Source organism: Carcharhinus amblyrhynchos, chromosome 4 (assembly GCF_965287045.1).
Source record: "Carcharhinus amblyrhynchos chromosome 4, sCarAmb.v2.hapA, whole genome shotgun sequence".
NCBI lineage: Eukaryota > Metazoa > Chordata > Chondrichthyes > Carcharhiniformes > Carcharhinidae > Carcharhinus > Carcharhinus amblyrhynchos.
This window is the reverse complement of record NC_137327.1, coordinates 23,419,053-23,446,022: the sequence shown is the minus strand read 5'-3', so window position 1 is coordinate 23,446,022 and position 26,970 is coordinate 23,419,053. Positions and strand designations below refer to the sequence as shown.

Genomic DNA, 26,970 nt, shown 5'->3' with positions numbered 1-26,970 from the left:
GATTGCACCTACCTCCTCCATCTAGCAATCTTCAGCTTCCTTTAACTGCCAGTTGGAAAGCCATTTGCCCAGGATTAAACTTGAAAAATCAAAGGGCACCCACCCTCAATAAAATGTTTAAAGGAACCTCCTGGGAGTGAGTAGGTTGTCCAGCATCCCTCCCACTGTCATAACTTCATTAAACGAAGAAGTGGATGGATTCAAGAGCGAGTTGGCTTAGCGTTAAAGATTTTGTACATTTCACACTCCATTCTACCCACATCCGCCCACACTTGGGGTTAAACTGCCACAAAGGATTCTGAAGCTCAATACTGACTGTTGCTCATTCAAGATTTTTACTCTCATGCAATTCCTGGTTCCTCACACCTTTACTACAAATTTGCAAATCTCCCACAATGTTAGCAAATGGGAGAATAAGCCCCAACAGCAATCATTTCTTCCGCACAGGCGGAAGAGCATGCCCTCACAACAGATGTCCCCCAGCCCTGCTCAGCAGTGGACCCTTCTCTCAAACAAATCCTTTCCACATCCCAACTCATGTATCCCGCTAAATGTTATGTTTTTTCTCTCTCCACCTCGACTTCCCCACTCACAACAGGGTTTGTTTGTCCTCCACACGAATAACTAAGAGACTCACTATTGTGAAAATGACTTCTCTCTACATACCTGCAATAAGATTTGCCTCCTTTCCCTCACTATTCACTATGCTACAGTGGTACTGAAATAAAGTTTGTGTTCACTTGTTGGGAGATGTGAACTCCAATTAATGGGGGGGCAGCAGAGTGGCACAGTGGTTAGCACTGCTGCTTGACAGTGCTGGGGACCCAGGTTCGATTCTAGCCTTGGGTGATTGACTGTGGAATTTGCACGTTCTCCCTGTGTCTGTGTGGGTTTCCTCCGGGTGCTCCAGTTTCCTCCCACAGTCCAAAGATGTGCAAGCTAGATGGATTGACCACTAGTAAATACTTGGGGTTATGGGGATAGAGCTTGGGTGGGATGCTCTGGATTGGAGAATTGGTGCAGATTCAATGAGCTGAATGGCCTCCTTCTGCACTGTACGGATTCTATGTACCCCTGGAATATCTTTACTCTATTGAAGGCACATTGAGAAAAAAATTCATAACTTCAACGCATTCTGTGATAAAATTTATATTTGGAGCTTGTGGTGCGATTGGTGAGAGATTACCTTTCTCCTTAAAGAAATTTCTTAGCACATAAAAATTGGCAGAAAAAATTTGTACAACATGGTGGGTTAAGTTAGAAAATAACCAACTGGAAAGAAAAACAAATAAAGAAAACTGGCTCACCCACAATGTAACCAATGATCATAACAGAAAAACAAAATTAGATTTGATGGATTATACAGGGGATTAATACTATGAGCAATAACTGTGTGCAGTTAATGAACCCATTCAATAATTACCAAGAGAAAAGTAAAATGTAGAGTTTATATTATGCAGTGTTTACATACCAACAAATTAATGCAATCATACATAAGAAGTTAGGCTTGACAATAAAAATACATTTTCTTTCGCAGTACACAAAATTAACATTAAACAGCATAAAAGGCCACAAAAATACAAATATACAAATCTAAAACTTTTAATTTTTTTTAGAAAAAATGGTTACAAAAACACAAGATATAGATTAATGCTTTTAAGGATTCTGGTAGGAATGCAGTGATTCTAACACTCGGAAGGTGACCAATACCCACTTAGCTAAAGCAGTAAAGCAATCCTGAGACTGAAATTGAAGCCTTTTTTTGTTGGCTTATGCAGAGTTTCTCCATAAGTATTTCTACAGATAAAGCTCACATCAAATGCCTGTAATCTTTTTGTTTATATGCCAGTGTAAGAAAATAACTGCATGTTCGTAAATTTCGCTTTCGGAAAACATACTTTACAAGCAGGATAATTTAAGTATAGATTTAAATTAAGCCAACAAAAAAAAAATCATTTTTAGACTTTGGAATGGGCTTGAACGATTGTATGGTGATATGTGCAACTCATAAAATGGCAAATGTTTGTGAAACATCTAATTAAAATTAATAAAATTTACATGAGGGTCCTGCATTTGTACCACATTCCCCATCTAGCAACTGTAAGTTAATGCATACGAAAACAATTCCTATAATAGTCAAAACACAATAAAAAGGAGGAATGTCTCAGTATACCTATTTATAAATGACTACATGAAATGTCAATTATACCAATTTTGATACTGTACTGATCAAATCCTACAAAGAGAGAGGGAGCATTTGAATTCACTAAATGTAGAGAACAATTTGAACTGACAGGTTAGTGAATCCATGTCTGCCACAGTTTATGCCAAGGGGTTTAAATTACTTAATGCAAAAGCAAAATGCTGTGGATGCTGGAAATCTGAAATAAAAAAAAATGCTGGAAATACTTTGCAGGCCAGACAGCATCTATGGAGAGAGAAACAGAAGAAGCCCGACTTGTTAAGTATTTCTAGCATTTTTTATTTTTATTTCAATTAACAAATGCTTTGGCGCATTAAATAGAGGAATTTAAAAGAAAATAACTTATTCCAAGAATAGTGTGAACATAATTACAAACTCTACAGTGTTAAAAAAATGAATAATCACTGCAAATTTTATAGAATCAAAAATGTGCAAATCTTAAAAGCTGCAAATGGGATTCAGTACTCAAAGAGTTAACTGCCAACCGCAACAAGGAACTTTAGCCACCTTGTCCTGGGCTATAGCCAAACTTGTTTTCCAGGATGGAAAACTATTTGTTATGGCTATTGGTCAATTACAAAAGCCCAAGTTTTGAAGTAAGTTGGAAATATGTTTTTCTTCCTCTCCCATTATAAGAAATGGTCTACTGTCCAGCAATGCACGTTGTCTTAGTCAATCACATTCCTGAAAACCAGCCATGAAAAATTGCACTAATTTAAAATGGCAATAAATCCACTAGTGCCAACTCTATAGATTGTTGAAACAGTAGCCATCTGCTGCACCTTATTTTCCTTGTCTTTAATTTTATATTGTGCATATGTTGACTAACATTAAGATATGTTTTAAGCCAATATTTTAGTTTTGTATGATTTAAATACAGTCACCTTTCTGTTGACCTGCACAGACTAGTTAAAATGCATACAAATTAAAACCTGTCAGCATCCCTTCTAAGAAATTTCAAAACAAATAAGATAGTAATTAGTGTTAACTTTATATTCTGTTTTGCGGATTAAAAATACCTTGGCAAGATGTAATAGCAAACAGATGTCTAGTTTTAAAAATCTTACCTTTAGCACAATAAACTTTCTTGTTGTACAGATATACATAATGTACATATTTTTAAGCTACAAAGAATTCATTATAAATGTCAGAAAACACAAATCGAAATTCAGCTAAGGTTGGTGCTTCAGAAGGGTTGTTACCATTAAATGTAAATACTGACCCATGCTGACAGAGACACAAACAGAGGAAATACAGTAACTAGGCTTCCAACTTATGTGTCCAAATTGGATTTTCTCCTGATCAAGTAGTCTGAAAGGAAACTTTCATGCATAAAAACTTCCTATAGCACAAATATATAATACTAACATTTGTTAAAGTAACGTTAAAATATATTATGCCACTAACAGATAGTTATTAGCAGGTAATACTTGACATTACTGTTTCAATCTGCACTTTTGTGAATTTGAAAATGTTCTAGTATAAAAGAATTTTATGTACATCTCTTCAAAAGTTCTTACCAATGTAGAAGAAAGAGACAGTAGATAATCCTGCACAAAAACTGTATCACCCCAGGCAACACGTTGCAAAACAAATTAAAATCCCCTTACGTCTTGTTTAGAATGCATCTCCTTGGATGAGGCTCAAAATATTTAGTAAAAATCTAGACGGTAAGAATTCTCAAAAAAATTACAAAATATAGTATCAAGTGAACATAATGGAACTAAATTGATATGGAATTTTATTCTGCAATCTGCAGTCAAACTAGAATTGGTTTTAACAATTAATATTGTAAATCAGTAAAGGCTAATACAGTTTCTTAAAGAAAATATAGTAAAGCTGCTTTTACTGCAAGTAAGGATAATAAGAGATGCAATTTCTAGGCCAGAGATAAGGGAATTTTTATTGTGGGATTTGGCTACAGCTCAGTTTTGTACTTTTGCACGCAGTGCTATTTCACACAAGTAAAACGTTTTAACCTTACAAGACCCATAACAGCCTACTTAGACCTTTGAACTTTGGCATAATTCCTGACCTCTATAGATCCCTTTTACGTCCTCTCCATGTCAGTTCTCAGCAAGTGCAATTCCATATAAACTGTAAATGTGGTTTAGGATATAAATACTGCATGAACTGGGCAGTCATTTACTTCCAGTGACAATACTAAGGATAAACTTTCACAAGAGTGATTCCAAGTACCACAGTTGACAGTGGACCTTCATTCTGTGATGATAAAACTTGCCTCAATCCTAGGTATTAGCAATGCTCTACTAAATATGCCGAGCCTTGGATTTAAAAAATGCCTATGAATTTGTGTTTACTTTTGCTAAAACACTCATGGTTTTGGGTTATGTTTTTAACCCAAGATATATGGATGGGGGTGGTGGAGAGCAGAGAATCACTGTCAGATTACTGGGGATGCAACAGTTAATTTAAAAACACAAGACTCACCTCTGGTATATCCACTAAGATGTGCAAAAGTTGATGTTTTCACAGCCATGTGCATGAAGCTTTGTAACTCCTTTCCTCCAGTAATTAGACACATTTGCTACTGATCAAACATACCACTTAATTTCACAAAATGAATAAAAGAACTACACTTAATCGACTGAACATGAGGCATGTCGTGCATAGATTTCTCAATATTATATTTTAAATCTGTATCAGTAATTGCATATTACATTATGAAAAGATGGTATTTTTTTCTTTTGGTAATTGCAGATAAACTGATGTTACTTGGGTTTCTTTAAGTTAAGGTTTTGGGAGACGAAAGCTTCAGTTTAAGCTGTCAAAGTGCATATAAATGACATCCAAAAGAAAATAGGTACAAACAGCAACATCAGAAAGTATATTGGGAAGTCAAGTTAATTAACTTGTATGGAATAACACTCATGGCATCAGCACTGCAATCATTTAAAAGTGCTAAGTGACAAAATGTTTAATATAAAATATAACACATACAAAGGTATTTCTTTAAAAAAAGTACTTTAGCACTAGTTCTAATCTTAATAATCTTTCCACATCACCTTTAAGTATAATAGTCATATGGCACTGGGGTCCCCAATCACCAATGGAATAAAATCACATTTCCTAGCGGTGCACCAACTATTCCCAGAAATATACCCCAAAATCTCTGTTATTCTTCCCCTTTGCTTAGTTTTCTCTTTATCAATCACCTTAAGGTTATAATTTTTCCCCAAATTTGACCTAATCCAACTTTCTACTTTGCTTTCATGAAAACCTTTGAACAGCAGTGGCAAAACCAAGAGAACTGTAACTAAAATATGTCTCTACCACATCTGAGAAAACAGGTCCACTGCAAGAGGATTTCAACCACCCAATTCAGAGGAATTATCCCAAAATAAAAAATGGGGAAGTAAGCCTCAAAGATCAAAAATTAAATATTTTTTTGAAAAGAGATACATGCACAGAACTTGAGCACCATATTGTGAGGGGAGCAGTATACCAGGAACATACTTCTGTACAAGTTTAAATAATACTTTGTGCATCAAACCTCATTATCTATCTATATAAGTCAATCAGTCAAATGGTTAAAGCAATTACATCAACTATATTTTAAAGTTTATTTATTAGTGTCACAAGTAGGCTTACATTAACACTGCAATGAAGTTACTGTGAAAATTCCCTAGTTGCCACACTCCAACGCATGTTTGGGTACGCTGAAGGAGAATTTAGCATGCCAACGCACCTAACTTTCAGACTGTGGGAGGAAACTGGAGCACCCGGAGGAAACCCATGCAGACACAGAGAGAATGTGCAGCCTCCACACAGACATTGACCCAAGTCAGGAATTGAACCCGGGTCCCTGGCACTGTGAGCCAGCAGTGCTAACTACTGTGCCGTCCCCTTGGCAGCACGTATGACCACGCACGAACTGCCATTAGTACAGAAGCATCAAATTGTTCTTCCCTTTTCACATGCAGCTTTAACTGAAGCTTGCTTTCCCAATTCTGTTTAATGCAATTAATTAAACCACTGTTGCACCTCAAGTAGATTCGAAATATTAAATGGAATCTTGTAAAAGTAAAAAAAAGTGCAAAGAAAATGAAGCCACTTAAAAGGTAGGTCCAATTTAGGTTTGTGCCCTTTGGAAGTGTTCTGATTCAGAAGTTCTTGTTCACCACCACAGGACAATCTTAAGGTGACGCCTCTACAGCCAGCAGACATAAATGCGGGTAATTTCAAGCATCAGTAACACCACACAGCAGAATAACTCAGCATAGGGTGTCCCAATTCACTTACTATTACACCAGGGTACATAAACTTTTTTAGCGACTCTGCTAATCCAATTAATTTAGTACAAAAACACACAAAACACTGTAAAACACTGGTATCTCAGAAAATTACTTGATCCTCTTTGAAGGTTACAAAACAATGTTCTTGAAGCGTAAAAAGGACAATTTTCTGATCCTTTTGATTATGCTTATTGTATCATAAACATTTACATTATTTTAAATATCTTAAACTTTAAACCAAGGATAAGGAAATCAATATATCATTTGACCATGTGTTAAATCCAGCTTACATAGGTCAATTTACTCCTTTGCGAGAATTAGGATCCGTCCATTGGACGTTAATGAGAAATTGGACCATGCGTGGCAAATCTTTCAATCATTTAGTGCCCAGGGCATACATAGTTCACTATGGAGAATTTGAATGGGTCTTTCTGGACTTAAAACCAATAAGTCCCATCTAATTGCAAAATTGGTGCTATCACTGGAAGAGATTAATGTTCTCAATTCCATTTTCATGAAGATTGAGGTGATCAACTTATAGTAGTTACGACTACCTGCACATCAATGACCCTGTACAAAATATTTTCCGAGAACCTGCATACTTTTCAATCTAAATGTTACCAAACAGCAAACTATAGGGCCCTTTTCAATCACCGTTTTTGCAATTTATACACATAAAATAACAGAACTGCATTTTGTGCTTTGCCAAATAAAGCCCCCTGTATACTAAATAAACGGCTCACTTTGATAACATATTAAGTGATAATGTATCAATATTACTTTTAGCTTAATTTAAAAATTGATTTGATGAAAATGGAGTAAAAGACTAACTAATAGTGAATTTGCAATGTTTAATACATTTTTAAAAATCTGTATAATTTTACAGTAGGAGCCTCAAGATTTCCAATATTTTCATTTTTTCATGCCAAAATCACCAGCCCCAGGTAAAATGAGCATTGCAGGGAACAAAATGCAAAAATTACTAGATTACTTCTGAAGTTGGAAATATTTGCAATATCACGACACACAATTCTTCAAAAAATATTGGCTTCGTACTGTTAAAACCTCCCTAATTTATTTCAGAAAAACCTATCCTGTCACACATGTCCCATTTGTCATTAAGCCAATGGCAGATTTAATCTCCTCTATATTACAAATGTTTTGTGAAATTTTTCAAAAGTACATTTCAATGCATTACTGTAACTGACAAAAGGCTTTCATTGTAGGTGTGAAATTATCTTGATTTATTCTCCGCCGGAGTTCATGCAGTTATTTCCCAGCATTTGAACGTCCCTCGATTGAAAGTTTTACTTCTTGTGGTATGAAGGAAGGCCGGGAGGAATTTTTTGCTTCCTCTGATTGAAAGCCATCTCTTTGGAAAACTGGGGCGGACCAACGATGTTGAAAATTTGGGTGGCTGGGAATGCTTGTGCTTTCAGGGTCTCTATGCAAATACTGCATGACTGGCTCTTTTGAATGGTTTCTAACCTCCGAGTTTCTACTGACATGGATTGAGACTTCTGGAGGAGCTAAAACAACTTCTGATGTTCCCGTGGTCCTTGAATCGTGAACTGAAATAGTATTGATTGGACAGAATGCTGGCTGGGTAGAGCTCCTGCCGGAAGATTGGACACCGAGTGAGACGCAGACATTACCGATCGTGAGTTTTTGACATGAAAGTCCAAAGATGTGTGCAGTGCGGTCTGGGTTACAAGAAGACCAACCCTGACCAAATACAAAGAATGGATGCTCTGGCGTGACCTCTACACTCACCTATAACAGGAGAAAAATCACAAGGCCTCAATCCCAAATTAACACATTTACATTAATCAGAAAAAAAGCAATTTAATTTCTGATGTTAATCAATCAAATAAAATCTTTGCTGTTCCAAACACTTCCTGCACTGGCTCAACTTTCCAAGAGTTTTAACTCAAAAAAGGCCTAAACTCCATTGTATCACAATTCCATAGGCTCCCTGTATAAATCTGTCAGCCATATTAGTTCAAGTAACTTGGTATCTGTTTTTTGACCAACAGTTTTTGCTTTAAGAAGATTATTTGTAATTGTAATTGCAGACTCACCTTTGTTTGAGGCTCTCCTACGGAGAAATGGAGGGTGACGTATCCGGGACGCTGGCTTTCAACAATGTCAATCACCATACTGGAGTCAATCTTCAATCCAGCACTAATCTCTGCACTATGCACAAAGTCCTGTGCTTGCAGATCTTCTACACGTTTCAGTTCCCCATTTGCTAACTGGATGATGGCACCTTTCATAAAGTGTGAAGGAATATGAGCAGGTGGGGACTGCTGGACCAGGACGGGCTGAAGGAGTGATCCCGTGGATTGTGATGTTGGAAGTGGAACCACTGCACAAGCCCTTGTTTGCCCTTCAGATTGACTTTGAACGATGGATTCTGTAGCTGCAGCAACATTATTAACCAATGCACCTTCAAGAACAGGAGCATCGACAGACATTAATACTGGCTGCCCATTGGCTAATATCATTGCTTTATGCAAATGTCCACGTTGGTCATCTAATGATTGCCTTTTGAGTCCTGTGGTAGCTTGCTGTTGAGCAGGCAGGTAGGCAGACTGTGGTAATTCTCCACTGGAACACAATTCTGCAATGTTTTTACCTGGAATGTTTTGAGACAGGTGTCTTAATTGCTCTTGGCTTTTGAATGAATTCTGTGAAACTTTTATGCTACTTAAGACTTCTTTTCTAACAACCACGGAACCCTGAGACCCTTGAGTACCCAAACTCCCAACTACTTGTTGGACTTCTAGGTCTGTATCTGGTGTACTCCTCTGTGCTGGAGAGATGGCCTCATTTCTCAGTTCGCGGTGAGCAGAAAAATGGGGACTGCCTCTTTGGTTCTCCATCGATGAGGCAGAGGGCTGAGCTTCCTTTCTGTTGCCAACATAATGGGGTGCCTGAAGCTCTATAAATCTCTCGTGTCGAGATCGCCTTTCAAAGTTCTGATGGTCTGAAGCTCCTTCACCTCGATTTGCAGAGACTTCCAGTATAGTTTCAGCAGCTTCTTTGTCTTTTGCCACCTGAATGCTATATCTACTTTCATGACAAATATCTGGATTTGGCACTGCTGTAGCAAACGTTGCAAATGATGGTGTTAACAGTGAAGGTTGGAAATGGAGTGGAATCCTACCATGGCTCATGCCTTGTGAAAGATCTGCCGTACTTAGGTGAGGCAGAGGTCCTTGTGGAGTTAAAGTGTGTACGGGAGAACCCGTGGCTTTGTTATAGGTTTGTGCAGGAGATGCTGCCCGTGGAGGAGGAGTGCCAGCCTCAGCCATCATGGAAGGATAGGAGACAAGTTGGGAAAGATGAGAGGCAGGGATGCCCACTGCAGAGGAAATCAATGGATTTGACAGAATCCCATGAGAGACATATGGTACTGGATATGGAGCTCCTACAAACTGCAATGAAGTGTGGGGTAGCTGGGTGTAATGCACGGGTGTATATGGAACCCCATGATGCTGAAGAAGTGGAGATGCGATGTTGTATGCTGGTGAGAGATGTCCCATGTTCACCAATGAATGTTGAGCACTTAGTGAATAGTTTGCAGAAGGTACAGCCAATTTGTACATCATGCCATATTGATCTACTGCGACTCCTGGTGAGTTTTCACCATTATCAGCTCGGGTTCCATATCTCAGTGTTGTTTGGCTCTCTTCAACAGCACTTCGGGACCAATCAGCATCGCTTGCAGCAGGAACACTGGTTGGCAGTGTGTTATTTTTTACAACATCCTCACCTCCGGTACTGTTCTGCAGTAATTCTCTTTTCTTTGGTGGTAGGCATTCTTGGTTTCGTTCATAAGCAGGTTTCATATTGTACTCCAGGAGCGTTGTTTTTCCTATTAGTATCACTGAGGAATGTCAGCAGGAGAATAAAGATATTCTAGAACTTTCCTCAAACCGCCTGCTGACAGGATCCTAATCAGTCAGAGGAGAACAGAAAATAGTGACACTAAAAGTATAAACAAATTGCTTTTATACTGCAAAATTCTCATAATCAATGCTTTTATTAACAAAATATTAATTCTTATTGTTGTTCAGCAGGGTCATAGGTGTCATTGTCAAGTAACAAAAAAATGACTTATCACAGCAACTCACAGATCATCAGGTCACACTTACAGACAGACTTCCTACATTTCCAGACTATTCTCCATTTTCCCCATTGTCTCCAAGTTTTCACTATTTTGTTTGAGAATTTTTCACATCTTTCCACCTTTGTAGCTATTAATCAAGAACCTACCTCTCTCTTCAAGACATGCAATGACCTGACCTCTGCAGCCTTCAGTGGCAAAGAGTTCCACAGATTCACCACTCTCTGGCTGAAAAAATTTGTACTTTATGATCCCTTGATATATGAAACATTTAGTGAGTAGTGTATCTGCTGATTTTCCCCCCCCTTCTTAATCCAGCTTTATAAAATGCTCATTCAATTCTTCATTTTTCGACCTGAAGTTGGTGGTACGCCCAAAATGTTAACCTAGCTTTTCAGTACACTGACATTGACTGATCTGCCATGTGTTTTTATTTTCTGTTTAGGTTTTGAATCACCAGCATCAGCAGTCCTTTAATCTTCGTCCTGATATCATTTGATTTTTTTTTGGATTTTTGTCGCAGATCAAACACTTGTAGTTAGGTATTCTAAAGCCATTCTATATTCCAGAAAATACCAAAATTCAGAAATGACTGGAATCAAGCATTCTGGATTGGACATGTTATAGTGCATATCGTAACGAATTTTATACATATGGCATGTTTTGCAGAGGCAGAGACTTAAGTGTGGAAAACAATGTGCATATTGAAATTCCAGGTCTCCAATAACACAAAATACCATTCTAGCTCTTTCAGTCTGTCACTATTTTTCTCGGGCTCTCTTCAACTTTAAATAGCAACATGCATGCAATGTCAGGGCTTGGCTGTCCACTGGTTGTCAAAGCTGGGAAGAATTTACCAACTGTGCTTGCATGCTGTAACTGCATCAGGTAAGAAAAGGCAGAACTTTGACATTGCACACATGTTAAAGATTAAAGTGCCAGTAAGCTTGAGAAGTACAGTGGCAGAATTATTATTTTTTAATTCCTTCACAGGATATGGGTGTTGCTCATCCTAGTTTGGCGATGGTCACGAACCACCGTGCCAATTGAGTGGCTCACTAGGCCATTTCAGAGGGCAGTTAAGAATCAACCATATTGTTGTGAGTCTGGAGTCACATAGGGCAGTATGGATAGTGGATTTTCTACCCTACAGAGCATTAGTGAACCAGAGGGGTTCATGACAATCTGGTGGATGGACAATCATCAGTAGTGATATTATCCTTTTATCCCAGATTCAGTAAATTAATGAATTCGCAAGCTGCTGTGGTGGGATTTGAACTTGTCTTTGGGTCATTAGTCAAGGCTTTTGGCTTACTATTCCAGCAGCATAGCCAACTTGCAGTTTCCCAACAAGAGAACCATTCCTTTATGTAGTAATGTGTAACTAAAGCAATTTTTTAATATGACTTGATCCAGCTTACAGTATTTAGAATGAGAATATTTTACCTATCTGCACTGCAGGGAACTGTCAAGTCATGGCTGTCATTACCAAATGCCTCCAAAGAAACAGCTGTGGAGTGGCATCCTTTATGCTCCCATATAACAATTGGGAATAATATGAGCCAGAAACTTCAGAAATGTCCAATGATCACACACAGTATCTAAACTGTTCTAACCTTACCTGGGAGTGTTTCTGTTGACACAGAGTGCCCAAAATGGAAAAGTGCTGTTTTTCTGAGAATTGACATCTTTCACCTTGATGGGCACAAGGAAGATTAAGCGCAAATAATTCAGTCTTCATGTAAACAATAAGGAACACAATTTTCAAGTTTCATCTTAAATTTCATATTCACTTTTCTACTAAATAAGAGGATGGCTTACCTCACACTTTACACCTTCCATAGCTTATCATTAACTAACATAATGTCAATCATTTCATCATCAGCTCAAGTAATACCCAGCAAGGCAACTTCTAACTTGATCCTAAAAATGAAAAGGAAAAATGAAATATTTTTAGTCACTGTATGGTGTAACAAAATATGTATTGTCAGTAAGATTTCAGCAAAGTATAATGGATCTGAGAAATTTTCACTCGCATTGTGAAAAATGGCTAGCAGTGCAATTCTAGAATTGCTGTTTTCAAACCTTATAACATATTAAACTAAACAATACTTAAATGAAGTAATGATAGCCACAGTTGTGTTTGTGGTGGCATAGTACCATGTACATCAATCTGTATTTACATACTGCCTTTAATGTAATAAAATGCCCCAAGGCATTTAAGGCAAATTGGACACCACATAATGGAAGGCAATATTAAGGTAGGCAGCCAAAATTTGGTTAAAGAGACAGGGTGTAAGGAACATTTTAACATCTGACAGCTAAAGGGATAGCAACTACTGGTGAAGCAATCAATATGAGGGACGCTCAAGAGGTCAGAATTAGAGAATCGCAGATATCTTAGAGGGAGAAAATTATAGAGCAGGGAGAAGTGAGGCAATGGAGGATTTAAAAACAAGGATGAGAATATTACATTTGAGACTTTGCTTAACTTTGAGCCAATGTAAGTCAGGGAACATGGAAGTGATGGATGAATGGAACTTAGGACATGGGCAGCAGAGTTTTGGAGGACTTCAAGTCTACAGAGGGTAGTGAGTGGGAAGCCATCCAGGAGCGTGTTAAATTGTGAACAGAGGCTGTGAATAGGAGTTGGGAAGCATACATGGAGGATGAGATGAAGACAGGATAAGAATGCAGTGAAGTCAGAAAAGAGAGAGAGCATGATGAATTCAGATGAAGATTGAAATCAATCAGAATGAGAAGTTGCACAGTGCAGAAGCTGAGGGAGATAAGCAGTGAAGATACCTTGGTGTCATATCTGGGTGAGCAGTACAGGATGAGGCTTTTAAATGAGACCTTGTGGGGTACTGACAGCAGCTGGTGGCAGTGATGTGGTGTGTGAGGAGAAGTGCCAGACCAAAGTGTGACTTAGCAAGAGCCAAATCACCATAGTCAATTTAGGGAACAAGGTGACTCACATCCCAAACCACGAATGCTGAGAGATTAAATTGTGGGCCGTGATTGCTAGAAATCCGGCAAATGTCACAGTATATGTAACATAAGAACATAAGAAATAGGAGCAGGAGCAGGCCAACCAGCCCTTCGAGCCTGCCCCGCCATTCAATAAGATCATGGCTGATCTGTTGTGGCTCAGTTCCACATTCCCGCCCTCTTCCCATAACCCTTAATCCCCTCTCTCATCAAAAACCCATCAACCCACGTCTTAAAAATATTTAGCAAGGCAGCCTCCACCACTTCAACGGGCAGAGAATTCCAGAGATTCACCACCCTTTGAGTGAAGAAGTTCCTCCTCAACTCCGTTCTAAACCGCCCCCCCTTTATCTTGAGGCTATGCCCCCTAGTCCTACTATCCTTTCTGAGCGGGAAGAGTCTCTCCACCTCTATCCTATCCATCCCATTCATCATCCTATACGTCTCAATGAGATCTCCCCTCATTCTTCTAAACTCTAACGAGTACAAGCCTAATCTATTCAGCCTCTCCTCATAGCTCAACCCCCTCAACTCCGGCATCAGCCTAGTAAACCTCCTCTGCACTCCCTCCAAGGCTAAAATATGTACAATTACATTTCTCTAAAAACTGACCTGGCAGGGGTGAAACTATGATCAGGCAGGAGATGAGGTTTATTCATTGCGCTTGGGGTGTGCTGACACCTGCAATAGTGGTTTGCCTAAGCTACAGTAGAGTTAGGGATCAGGGAGCTAATGAGGTTAAATCGAGACTTTACCTGATGCAATTTTTCAAAGCCACCTGGGCCTTTTGATTAAGATGAAGCGTTAGATCAAGCCCGGAAATGGGTGGAATGTCTCATCCTGTCAGCTTGGATCTTGTTTAATCGAACCCAAGATGGGGTGCAACGTCTTGTCAGCTTGGATCTTGTTTGCCCTCATGTGGGGACCATGATCGGACTTAATTTGAATTGGCTTTTTTGATTAGAATTAAAGTACCGAAAGGTGCCAAAAGAAACTGACTTATTTAGTTATCAAATTCATAGTTGGTCTGTCAGCGTCTCAGGAAGAGAACAGATGGGATAATATTTTCAAATTAGACTTTTTTTTGACAAAAGGGTCTGCGTCCTAAGTGTTAACACATCTCGGGTAAAATATCAGAGGGTGACCTACACTGTTGGAACTGTATCCAAAGACAGAGTCAATGTGCCAGGAGATGATAAGAAAAAAATGTATCTGAAAAATGGGAAAAAAAACTTCAAACTGATGTAGTGAAGCATCTTGTGTTTCAAGATTATCCAAATCACAGATGCAGAAAATGACCAAGTCAATGATATTACAAAAACTCAGCATGTGTCTGATCGATATCCGCCAAATTATGCAAAACAATTAACTGAACAACTTGCCCCACTCTTTATTCTGCCTACAACATACACCATGATTGTCAAGTTCTCAGATTTTTGTCTATTTGGTGGGAAAGAATTTTGGGGTTAGTTTTTGTGATATTGTTGTCAAGTTAAATTCAATCCAAAGGGGCTCATTTTCTATCTGGGAATGCTGAATAGACTCATTAGCCGAGTGCAGACAAACTGGGCAATAGAAGGGTGTTTCTTGCATTCTATATCAGTTTGGGAAGAGGGGTTTTATTAGTACATTTTAGAGACGTTTGCACCATGATAGCGAATTTCTATTTATTGAGCACAGTAAACTTTCCAACTGACTGGACAATGTGTTACCATGGCTTCTGCAATAAAGGTGGAAGAGATGGGGAGGTTTGATTTGCAGCTCAGGAAACTAATCCTCGTCACAGAAAAATGGGGAGGTTGATCAGTCAGATTTGCTCTGCCATGTTTCTCTGGCAGTTGCAGTTTGATACCACCACCAGAGAGGCAGAGAGTTCTGTTCTACAGTTAGCACTGCATAGTTCTCCAATTGCTAAGTTGTAAAGTGAAACTTTGCCCACCTTGAGAGCTAATTTTTTTAATGTTATAAATAATGATATGAAATAGTTGAATTAGACTAAAACATATCCCACTGGGTGGGTACTATATCTAAAATAAATCGGACCACTAGCTTGTGACTGGCGTCGTCTCACCTCCCTTTGAAAGATATGAGTTCTTGAACTCAGTATACACAACAAGTGTTCATATTATTTCAATTCCCAGTCACACTGTCATAGATAATGGGAGGCAAAGGTATTGTTCAGATTGCAGAGGAAATGGAATTTGCTTACACAAGTAACAACAAAACTAAATTCTACAGAGTATCTGGTGTAGACCAGAGATTTGTAACCATCACAAATGCACTATTTCTATCCTACACTCTTATACAACAATGCAATGTAATCAGCCTGATTATTCTGTTTGAACAATTTATACACACAATCAAAATTTTAAATTTCTATCCCTTTATTGTTTTTCAACTTTGAAAAGATTCAAGTTGATTTATGTCAAGAAAACATTCACTAATATAGCTATCTTCATCACTCCTAATTTATTCCTGAAAAGGTGGAATGCTAAACAAAAGTGTATTAGAAGAAAATTATACAAACATGGAGCAGGATTAGGTCCTCGTGCCTGCTCCACTATTTAATGAGACCAGGTCTGAATTGACAGTACTCTTAAATCTACATCCTGTCTATTCCGATAACCTAGAATGCTTCGCTTACCAAGAATATATCCACCTCTGCCTTAAAAATATTCAAAGGTTCTGCTTCCATCACGTTTTCAGGAGTTCCAAAGACTTGCAGCCTCCAGAGAATAAATTTTGCCGGGTCTCCATTTTAAATGAGCAACCATTTATTTTTAAACAGTGACCCCAAAATCTAAATTCTGCTATAAAAGGAAACATTCCGCATTGAACCTGTCAAGACCCCTCAGGATCTTGTATGTTTCAATCAAGTTGCCTCTTACTCTTTTAAACTCCAATGGATACATGCCTAGCCTGTCCAACCTTTCCTCATAAGACAACCCAACCATTCCAGGTATTAATCTGGTAAACCCTCTTTGAACTGCTTCCAACACACTTACATCCTTCCTTATGTTAGGTGACCAATACTGTACATAATACTCCAGATGTGGCCACACTATAACTGCAGCATAACCTCCCTACTTTTATATTCAATTCCCTTTGCAATAAATGTTTTCTTAGCTTTCCTAATTACTTAGTGTACCTGCACAGTAGCCTTTTGTGATTCAAGCACTAAGGACACCTAGATCCCTTTGCATCCCAGAAGCATGCAGTTTTTCTCCATTTGGATAAGATGTTTCTCTTTCATTCTTCATGTCAAATGGACAATTTCATATTTTCTCACTTTACACCCCGTTTGCCAAATCTTTGCCCATTCATTTAACCCATCTACGCATTTTTATAGCTTCCTTATGTCCTTGTCACAATTTACTTCCCTACTTATCTTTGTGTCATCAGCAAATTTAGCAATCATATGTTTGGTCCCTTCATTCAAGTCATTTATATAAATTATAAACAGTTGAGGTCCCTGTACTGATCCCTGTGGCATACCACTCATTATATCTTGCCAACATGAAAAAGACCCATTTATGCCTACTCTCTACTTTCTGTTAGCCAGCCAATCCTCTATCCATATTAATATGTTATCCCTTCACCAGGAGCTTTTACTTTCCACAATAGCCTTTGATGTGGCACTTTATCAAGTGTCTTCTGGAAACTGAAGTACAGCACATCCACTGGATCCCCTTTATCCACAACCCATGTTATTTTCTCAAAGAACTCTAATAAGTTGGTTAAACATGATTTCCCTTTCACAAAACCATGTTGACTTGGTCCTCAAACTTATCCAAATGTCCTGCTATAACCTCTTTAATAATAGCTTCTAACATTTCCCTATGAAAGATGTTAAGCTAACTAGCCTGTAGTTTGCTGCTTTCTGTTCCCCTCTCTTCTGAATAATGGAGTTACATTTGCTATCTTCCAATCTAATGGGACCTTCATAGTATAAAGAGAGTTTTGGAAAATTAAAACCAATGCATCATACTTCTTTTAAGATCCTGGATGAAATCCATTGGGATCTGGGTACTTGTCAGCCTGCAGCTCCAACAATTTGCTCAGTACCACTTATTCCCCTGGTGATTGTAATTTTCCTGAGTTTCTCCCTCCCTTCCATTTTCTGGTTTATAGTTGCTTCTGGGATGTTACTTGTATCCTCTATACTGAAGACTAATGCAAAATACTTGTTCAATTATTCTGCCATTTCCTTGTTTTCCATTATCAATTCCCCAGACTCACTTTCTAAAGGACCAATGCTCAATTTGCTAACTTGTTTCATTTTTAAATATTTATAGAAACTCTTACTTTGTTTTTTGATTTGATTTATTATTGTCACATGTATTAATATACAATGAAAAGTATTACTTCTTGTGTGCTATACAGACAAAGCATACCGTTCATAGAGAAGAAAATGCAAGAGTGCAGAATGTTTCTAGCTAGCTTTCTCTTATTCTCTGTTTTGTTCCCTCCTCCTTAACCTTTTAGCCATCCTTTGCTGTTCCTTATATTCTGTCCAATCTTTCGACCTTTGCAAGGTCCCATAAGAAAACACGTATTAAGGGTGGATTACTTTTCCTACTTGTAATGTTGACATTAAAACCTATTGGTTACCCAAATATAATTGGCCCAAAAATCCTCTTACTAACTTACTACTCACCTCCCATGTGTCATTTCCTGTCTCCCGCTTGCTGCTTCTTACTAAGCAGCCCCCTCTCCACTTGCTTCTTTTAACTCCTCCCGCTCGTTGCTTCTCTCCACCAACCCTCTTGATCTCTCTGGCTAGCTATCCCGTTCGTTCGCAAGTGGGAGCCTGGGGGTCAGGAGAAGTGGTGAGCAGGAGGGATAAAAAGACTTGGGAGAGGGAAGCAGCGAGCGGAGCAGTAAGCTGGAGGGAGCACGAAGAGACTGTGAGCAGTAGGGAATGAGGGGGATTGGGAAAGAGGAGCAACGAGCTCTTAGAGTGGGCTTTAAACAGGGGATATGTTTATCACAGTCTTTAATGTAAAATTTATTTATTACTCACAAGCAAAGCTTACATTAACACTGCAATGAAGTTATTGTGAAATTCACCCAGTCGCCACACTCCGGCACCTATTCAGGTCAAAGCACATCTTTCAGACTGTGGGAGGAAACCGGAGCACCCAGAGGAAACCCACACAGACACGGGAAGAATGTGCAAACTCCACTGCACACAGACACTGACCCAAGCTGGGAATCAAACTCAGGTCCCTGGTGGGTTGTGAGACAGCAGTTCTAACCACCGTGCCACCCTATAATGTTGCAAAATTATGGGCTGACATAGAAGAAATGTATTTTGTTTTCTTCCCCACCCCTGGCCCCCAATTAACTATGGAGCTTCACAAAAAAGATCAGGGATTACAACTAGGATTTTTCAGGTCTACATAACTCAGATGTGTTCTGTACTCATATTTTCATGGAGGGCAGACATAACATAGCTTTTCCAAAAATGACTACTCCACCTCTAGAACCAACAGCTAATTGATAAGATATTTCTAACAGCTACAGTCCTGCTGCAACTCAGTATAATTCAAATGAAACAGAATAAATTGTGATTAGACTACATGTACTAAATATTCAGGGCTATCAGTGAAGAATCCCTGATACAAAGGTAGGATATTGGGAATACAAATCTTCAGCTTTAATATTTAAAAGGGATCATCTCCAGATTATAATTTTATTCCTTGAAGGAAGTATCATAATTTGAAGTATTATTCGGATCTTCTCCTAAAGTTACCTACTTCTAACAGTTTTGCTCCTGATTTAATGAACATTTTCAGAGTAAATGGATTATGGTGCTGAAAAACATTACCTAAAATTAGCTGACTAATGGTCAACGTGCTCTGCAAGTAACCTGCACTTAACCTTCAAAAATACCAAGGTTTAATGAAATGAAACAAAGAGAAGACCAAACAATTTAATTTACAAAATATAATTTGCAGCTGAATCCAAAATTTGACACCAATAAATTTTGTTATTTATTCATATAATAAACACCAGTTTAAACCAATTTGAATCTTCCAGCACTAACCTCATCTAGAACCAAATCAAATCACGTATAAACTGTATTCACAAAAATAGGCTAAGAATCACCGGATCTGCTCTTGCCGAGACACAATCTACTTTGTTAACTGTATCATGCAACATCTAACCTCAAAGCCAAAACGTAATGCTGGCAACCCATTCATAATGCAGCTCAAAGGAGACAAAAATAAATTTACAGTAACTTACATTCTTTTTAGAATCAACGACAAAAACAAAAAAGACTTTAATGCAATCTAAATGCAAGGATTTTGTGGTTAAGTGTGCAACTATCAAATAATCTAATGGACTCCACTTTTACCATTTAACTGATATTTAAAATCAAAAGAAAGAACTTGCACTTATATACTGCCTTTCACATACACCGCACACCCCAAAATGCTTTACAATATATGCACTGCTGTCATGAATATAAATGAGACAGTCAATTCACACATTCCAAAATCACCCAAACATCAGTGAGAGAAATGATGAGACAATTTAACTGGTTTGATGTCTCATCTGAAAAGCAGCAGCTCCAACAGTGCAGCACTCCCACTGTACTGCAATGAAGTGTCAGTCGAGATCATGCGTTCAAGTCTCTGCGATGGAGTTGAATCCATGACTTTCTGAGTCAGGAGCCAAAGCTGGCAACAATGTTTCTCTCTGACAAACAGCTTTCAAGGCTATGGAGGAAGACTGGCCAGACAAGGTGACAGTCAATTTTCTGTCTACTTCCAAAAAAAGTTTAGCAGGAAATACTGTGAACATTTCTCAGTAAATAAAATCTGCATGGATAAAATTTGAGTTTAAACTGACAATACGTAAAAGTGTAGATCAACACCTTCATTAGCAATTAACAAAGGATGTTGTGAAATGGATACAAGTAATAAGAGCTGGTATATTTTAGTTTGAATTTCCTGTTGCCAAATACAATACTGACGTGGGTGAAAAACAGGAGGTAGCAGATAGGCCAGGCATTCTGTCTGTGCAGAACTTTTCTAAATGGTACATAAAAGGCAGAACTTCTACCCAAAGTTCAACTTCATGAAAATGATCGATTCGGACCAATTTTTACAGATGCACCATAGAAAACATCCCATTCAGAGGTGTCACAGCGTGGTATGGCTCCTGCTCTGACCAAGACCGCAAGAAACCACTAAAGGTTGTGAGTGCAGCCCAGTCCATCACGCAAAACAGCCCCCCATCCATTGACTCTGTCTACACTTCCCACTGCCTCGAAAAAGCAGCCAGCATAATCAAGGACCTCTCGCACCCTGGACATACTCTCTTCCATCGGGAAAAGATACGAAAGTCTGAGATCATGCATCAGCTGACTCAAGGGCAGCTTCTTCCTTGCTGCCATCAGACTTTTGAATGCACTTGTCTTATATTAAGTTGATCTTTCTCTACCTCTAGCTTTGACTGTAACACTACACTCTGCACCTCACCTTTCCTTCTCTCCTATATATTCTATGAACAGTATGTTTTGTCTGTGTAGCACATAAGAAACAATACTTTTCACTGTATACTAATATATGTGACAATAATAAATCAGATCAAAATTCCTCATGCTGGCTTTCTCTCTCACTCGTTCTCACATGTATACCCAACAAATCAAGAATGAATCAAGTACTCAAGTACTGTAAGGTAAAGCTTGTTGTGACATGAAATTATAACAACTCCGATTCCAAAAGACCATTCCTTCTGCTAAGTATGATTCCCACCCTCCACTACTTTTGGCATACTTATGACTCTACAAAACAAGCTTAGCAGCAACAAAAAAACAGAAAATGCTGGAAAATTTCAGCAGGTCTGACAGCATCTGTGGACAGAGAATAGAGCCTAAGTTTTGAGTCTGGATGACCCTTCTTCAGAGCCCAATGTGTGGTGGACCATAACAAATTTTGCTCTTTGGACCCACAACCACCAGGAACTGGGGGTTGATCCTGTCCAAACCATATTTGCTGGAGAAGCCTGTGCAGTTTGTAGACAGCACACTTTTGCTATTTCAGATGGGCTGCATTCAAACCATCTGTTCATTTCCTCCACCCACGTAGCTTTCCCTCCTGCAAAACGAATATTCAAAATGATATATGGGTAAAGGTGCATCCACATTATACTATGGATGTGCTACTCCTGCTCCGCACTGTGTGGAGACCAAGATGTGGCAGTTTGTTTGGCTGAGCGTCATCCTTGTACTCACAAAATTTCCCAGAAATGAGAAGTATAAGGGATGACCAGACATCAACAATTCAAAGACAAAAACTGCCTTGGAAGTATCTATTTATATCTACACCCTATTGTGTCTGGCTGTGCCTAAGAATTAAGGTCATGTTACTGTTGGGTGAGAATGCCTGTCTGCAGTTTGTTCAGCCTATTTGCATATAAACAATAGCAAAGGCAGCAAGACAAAACAAACATGTTTATATTAATTAATGAGATGTGAGCATCACTAAAAAGGCATACATATATTGCCCATCCCTAAGTGCCCTTCAGAAGTCACCAGTACAGTCACAGGTAGTTTTTTTTAATAAGTTATACAATTTATAGTTTAATTGGGAGACCTGCACATATGATGGTATTAAACCAGCACAATCAGTCTAGAACCAACTTAAGCCACGGTGCAGTGATTTATTTATTTTTATTCATTTGTGGGACACAGACATCGCTGGCTGGCCAGCATTTATTGCCCATCCCTAGTTGTCCTTGAGAAGGTGATGATAAGCTGCCTTCTTGAATCGCTGCAGTCCATGTGCTGTAGGTTGACCACAATGCCGTTACAGAGGGAATTCCAGGATTTTGACCTAGTGACTGCAAAGGAACAGCGATACATTTCCAAGTCAGGATGGTGAATGGTTTGGAGGGGAACTTGCAGGTGGTGGCGTTCCCATGTCCTTCTAGATGGAAGTGGTCGTAGGTTTGGAAGGTGCTATCCAAGGATCTTTGGTGAATTGATGGTATTAGTATTGGCCTCTCAGGGACAGAATTATCAACCTGGCTTCCAGTGCTGACCACTACTCTGTGAGCAATGATGAAAATAAATGTAAACGGATGCTAGTTAGGACAGGATAGGCTGACCTGTGTGTCATCCACAATTAAATAATTCTGCCAATAATTCCTGTCCACTTTCCTTCCTCCTTGGGAACGTGCTTATATTCATTCATATCCCAAAATCAGTAAAGGTGATCTCAAGCCTTTCAAATGACTGTTTATACACTTTTACTTCGGTGCTTTCTAAACTTATGGAAGCTGCTGTTAACTTTTCAATTATTGATTTTCATTGAAGCTCTGGCTTAATTCCTATCAACAGTCTGCCTTCCAGCATGGTAATTCTACTGATTATCTTGCGTCCCATGATATTCACAATTGGGATTCTGATTTAAACATCTCTGGTAAGTTTTCTGTCTTTGTTTTGGCCTTTGATAGGGTCCAGGATTTCTATGTAGGCTACTATCACAACAGCTTCATATCGTCATGTCTAATTCCTCTCACGTCGCTATATACACACCATAGGTGATCTTGCCTCCCACTCTGTCTTTAGCTTGGGGATTGCTAACACTCTTTCTTCTATATCCCATCTTTTTAACTAATGACTTCCTTCATTCATTATACAACCCTACCCACTGTAGTTCCACTTCACCTTCTTCAGCTTCCTTCAGATTTCCTGCTCTCATTATTCATATTCTGAGGTTGTCCATGCAATTAATGAATTAATTCTTTATCGCCTTAATGTGCCTATACATGGCAATTTAAAGCAAGTTTCTTTCAGTCCTTCACGGGCAGTTTCTTCCTGTCTTTGCTTCTCAGCTTTGACAGCTCCACCATCAGTTCTTTTTCTTCTATTGCCATCTTGAACTTCCTGTTACTTTGTCCCTAAAGTGGAAGTCCCACACTCCCTATATTGCTAAAACTGCTTCCAAGGAGTTCAGTTTCCTTTCTCTTAACACTTGCCCTCTCAGCAACTTCTAAAGTCTGCTTAAAAAGTAGAACCCATCAAATCCTTAAATACTACAGAATATCTGCAAGAATGTACTAGCACTTCACACTTGAAAAAACTAAAATCTGAAAAGTTCTTGGCTACAAATTCTGTTTTTCCACTGCAATTGTTCTGGTCCTTGTCCAATTTAATGGCATTACCAAAGGAAGGAAAGTATGAGAGAGGATATTCAAGTTAAACAAGAACAGGATACATTCCTGACAGGATACATTCAGAGTTTCTGAGGGAAGAAATGACAGAAGGGTTGTACTGTGAGCAGATGTGTGCAAGAGGACTAAAAAGCAGAGTTTTTCCTGAGCTCATGTTTACAGAGGATAGAAGATGGAAGGCTTGACCAGGAGAGCATTGGAGCAGTCACATCTTATAGTAACAAAGGCATGGGTGAGCATTTCAGCAGCAGATTAGCTGAAGCAGGGGTAGAGATGGGCCAAGTTATAGAGGTGGAAATAGGCAGTCTTGATAATAAACATGTGAACAACTGCTCATCTCAGGGTCAAATACAACATTAAGGTTGTGAATGATCACAAAGTGGACCGTGAGAGGTGTGAAGTTGGTGGCAGGTACCGAAGGTAATGGCTTTGGTCTGTCCAGTATTTAATTGCATATTGGACCAGCAATTTGTCAAATCAGACACAATGAAGGGGTTGACAGAGGCGATTCCAGGTGCTGTTGGCAAGTATAGAATCTAACCCATGTTGTGAGATGATGTCCCCAACAGGCAGCACATAGATGATAAAATGAAGGGTGACCCTGAGGGATGCAACAAGAGAAGAGAAGCTATTGCTACAGAACTTTATTGTTCCCCAGAGACCCAAATGTGTTCCACTACACCCTTTTCCTATCTTCTCTATACCTTCACTGTGATGAAGTCAGGACTCATGGTGTAGTTTCCTACTCTAATTTAACCATTCACATTGCGCTCTTCAAAACTATAGGACTCCTTGCTCTACAAATGCCAACGTTTTGAAGACTCAAAAGTTGTGATGGACAGTTCACTCCAGCAGCTCCCTGGTACAAATGGCCAATGTGTTAAGGCTAGACTGTGAATGTTTGGTGGGCTGTCCCTCAAATTCAATCCTCACAAGACAGCAACATACATGTAACTGCCACATAGCAGATCTGGTTAAATGTCCCTTCAGTAGTTCTGAAGCGAATAGTAATATTCCTACTATCTTCCTTACCAAAAGTGAAGGATAGAAATCAAATGTGGAACCTTCCTGGCTTTTACAGCACAAAACTCCACCAGCCAATGTCTCTACACACATAGTCATCAGGAGATTATGGTACGGATCTCCTTTAATTGCTTTGTTTGTATCATTTAAAAAAAAACAACCCTTAACCACTGTCTTCATTCAGTGTTTTGAAGGAATGTCCATTTACTATTTCCCTAACCCTAAGTAAACATGCAGCATTAAAGTTACACCATTGACAGGCCCAGCAGGAAACTGCATTCTTCCCACAGGTTTCTAAACTTCAGCAAAACAGGCTGGAAGACCACATTTCTCGTTGTTCTTTTTTTACCTGCAAATCTCATCCTGATTCCAGCAGCCTCCGAGAATTCATGGACTTTCCCCCCTCTGTGACCGAGTCTTAGATTTCCTTTCACCTGGAAATTAAGAAACTCAACAGCAGAGAAAAAAAACTTTACAGCGACAAACACCATGGCGCATGCTGATGGCGTCACTCCAGGCGCCCGAACTGTGGGTCCTCCAGAGACACCGCCACTGTCAGCCAGGGAGGACTGTCTGGAAATTGCAGGTTGTCGCCACAACCCTGAACTGGGAGGTGAAATAGTGTGGACAGTTACAGACCTGGGACAGTACTGGAGAGAATGCAACACAGTTAATGTTTCGGGCTTATCATATTTTATCAGCACTACAAAATAATATAACAGGTTGTAGGCTATGGAGGTGGCAGAAATGGCAGGTGGCACATTGGCAATTTGAAGGGATGGTTCCTTCTGTGATATCCTGGTCCACTCCTCAATCACTGTCTTCCTCTGTGGCACCTTTCCATGTAAGGGCAGTTTTACCTCCCCCTTCTTACTGGCAATGGCTCCCCTTCCAGCTGAAACAATGATATACTTAAAGTTTAAAGCTTATTCATTCGTCATAAGTAGGATTACAATAACACTGCAATTAAGTTACTGTGAAAATCCCCTGGTCACTACACTTCACTGCCTTTCGGTTATACTGAAGTAGAATTTAGCATGGCCAATATACCCAATCTACTTCTAATTATTTCAACGGGAATCATAGCATCCTTACAGTGCAGAAGGAGGCCATTTGGCCCAACAAGTCTGCATTGACCACAATCCCACCTGGGATATTCCCACAACCTCACACATTTACCCTGTTAAATCCCTGACACTAGGACCAATTTGGCATGGCCAATCAACCTAACCCGCACATCTTTGGAGTGTAGGAGGAAATGGGAGCACCGGTGTTCGCTATATATACTGTACTTGCTGCTCACAATATGGTCTTCTCTATACTGGGAAGACCAGACTGGTGACCGCTTTGTGAAACACCTCTATTCAGCCCACATGCATGATTGCAAGTTGCCAGACACCAGTCATTTTAATTGTCCAGATAAAAGCAAATTACTGCAGATGCTGGGATCTGAAACAAATCAGAGAATTCTGGAAAATCTCAGCAGGTCTCAGAGCATCTGAGTCATTCTTAGGTCATCCAGTCTCGAAATGTTGGCTATGTTCTGTCTCCACAGATACTGTCACACCTGCTGAGATTTTCCAAGGTTCTGCTTGATTCCAATTGCCCACCTTGCTTCCACTCATCTTTATGTCCTCAACCCGCTGACTCAGTGAGACACAACACCAGCTCAGACAATGGCAGCTCATCATTTGACTGGACGGTTTACAGCCTTCTGGCTGTAAATATTGATTTCAATATTGATTTCAACAATTTGAGATGATAATCTCTACCTCTATTTTGTTTCCTTTTGAGATTTTTCTTTTTTAGCCTTCATGATGTCAGCTCAGGATTCTGTCATTCACATCTCCGTGAGGCACATCTTTTGTTTCTTTACTTGTCCCATTACCACTCTCTTTGATTATGCACCATGAAACCTTTTATCACTTGATCTCTCCTGCCTTCCACCATAGCCCATAATTTCCATTATTCCCTTTCCCACCTTCTCCCTTTTCAGTTGCTTGAAACCTATCACATCCCAGTCCAGATCACCACATTAACCATGCTGCCAGACTTGTTGAATATTTTCTGTGTTTTTATTTTAAATTGCATTAAACACAAGTTTGTTTTATATTTAATCCAAGGCAACCTTTCAGGAATTGGAACATTCGGTGAATCTGGATTTAATGATGATTAAA

At 39.2% G+C, this 26,970-nt stretch overlaps 1 protein-coding gene across 1 annotated transcript; it reads right to left on the bottom strand.

Moving 5' to 3' along the window:
• Window positions 1-1,430: 1,430 nt before the first annotated feature.
• LOC145341843 (ataxin-1-like) lies at window positions 1,431-25,294 on the bottom strand. The gene is made up of 5 exons (XM_080186822.1): window positions 25,143-25,294; window positions 12,413-12,514; window positions 12,213-12,286; window positions 8,541-10,418; window positions 1,431-8,232 (listed from the first exon to the last, which is right to left on the bottom strand). The coding sequence occupies exons 4-5, from the start codon at window positions 10,311-10,313 to the stop codon at window positions 7,729-7,731; spliced, it is 2,277 nt and encodes a 758-aa protein (XP_080042948.1). The 5' UTR covers window positions 10,314-10,418; window positions 12,213-12,286; window positions 12,413-12,514; window positions 25,143-25,294; the 3' UTR covers window positions 1,431-7,728.
• Window positions 25,295-26,970: the final 1,676 nt, after the last annotated feature.

What these genes read in the sequence shown, in the direction of transcription:
- LOC145341843 (XM_080186822.1), bottom strand. Translation starts at nt 10,313, where the DNA reads ATGAAACCTGCTTATGAACGAAACCAAGAATGCCTACCACCAAAGAAA. An exon ending in TAGGAGAGCCTCAAACAAAG is followed by an intron (nt 8,233 to 8,540) that starts GTGAGTCTGCAA and finishes CTCCTGTTATAG; the next exon opens with GTGAGTGTAGAGGTCACGCC.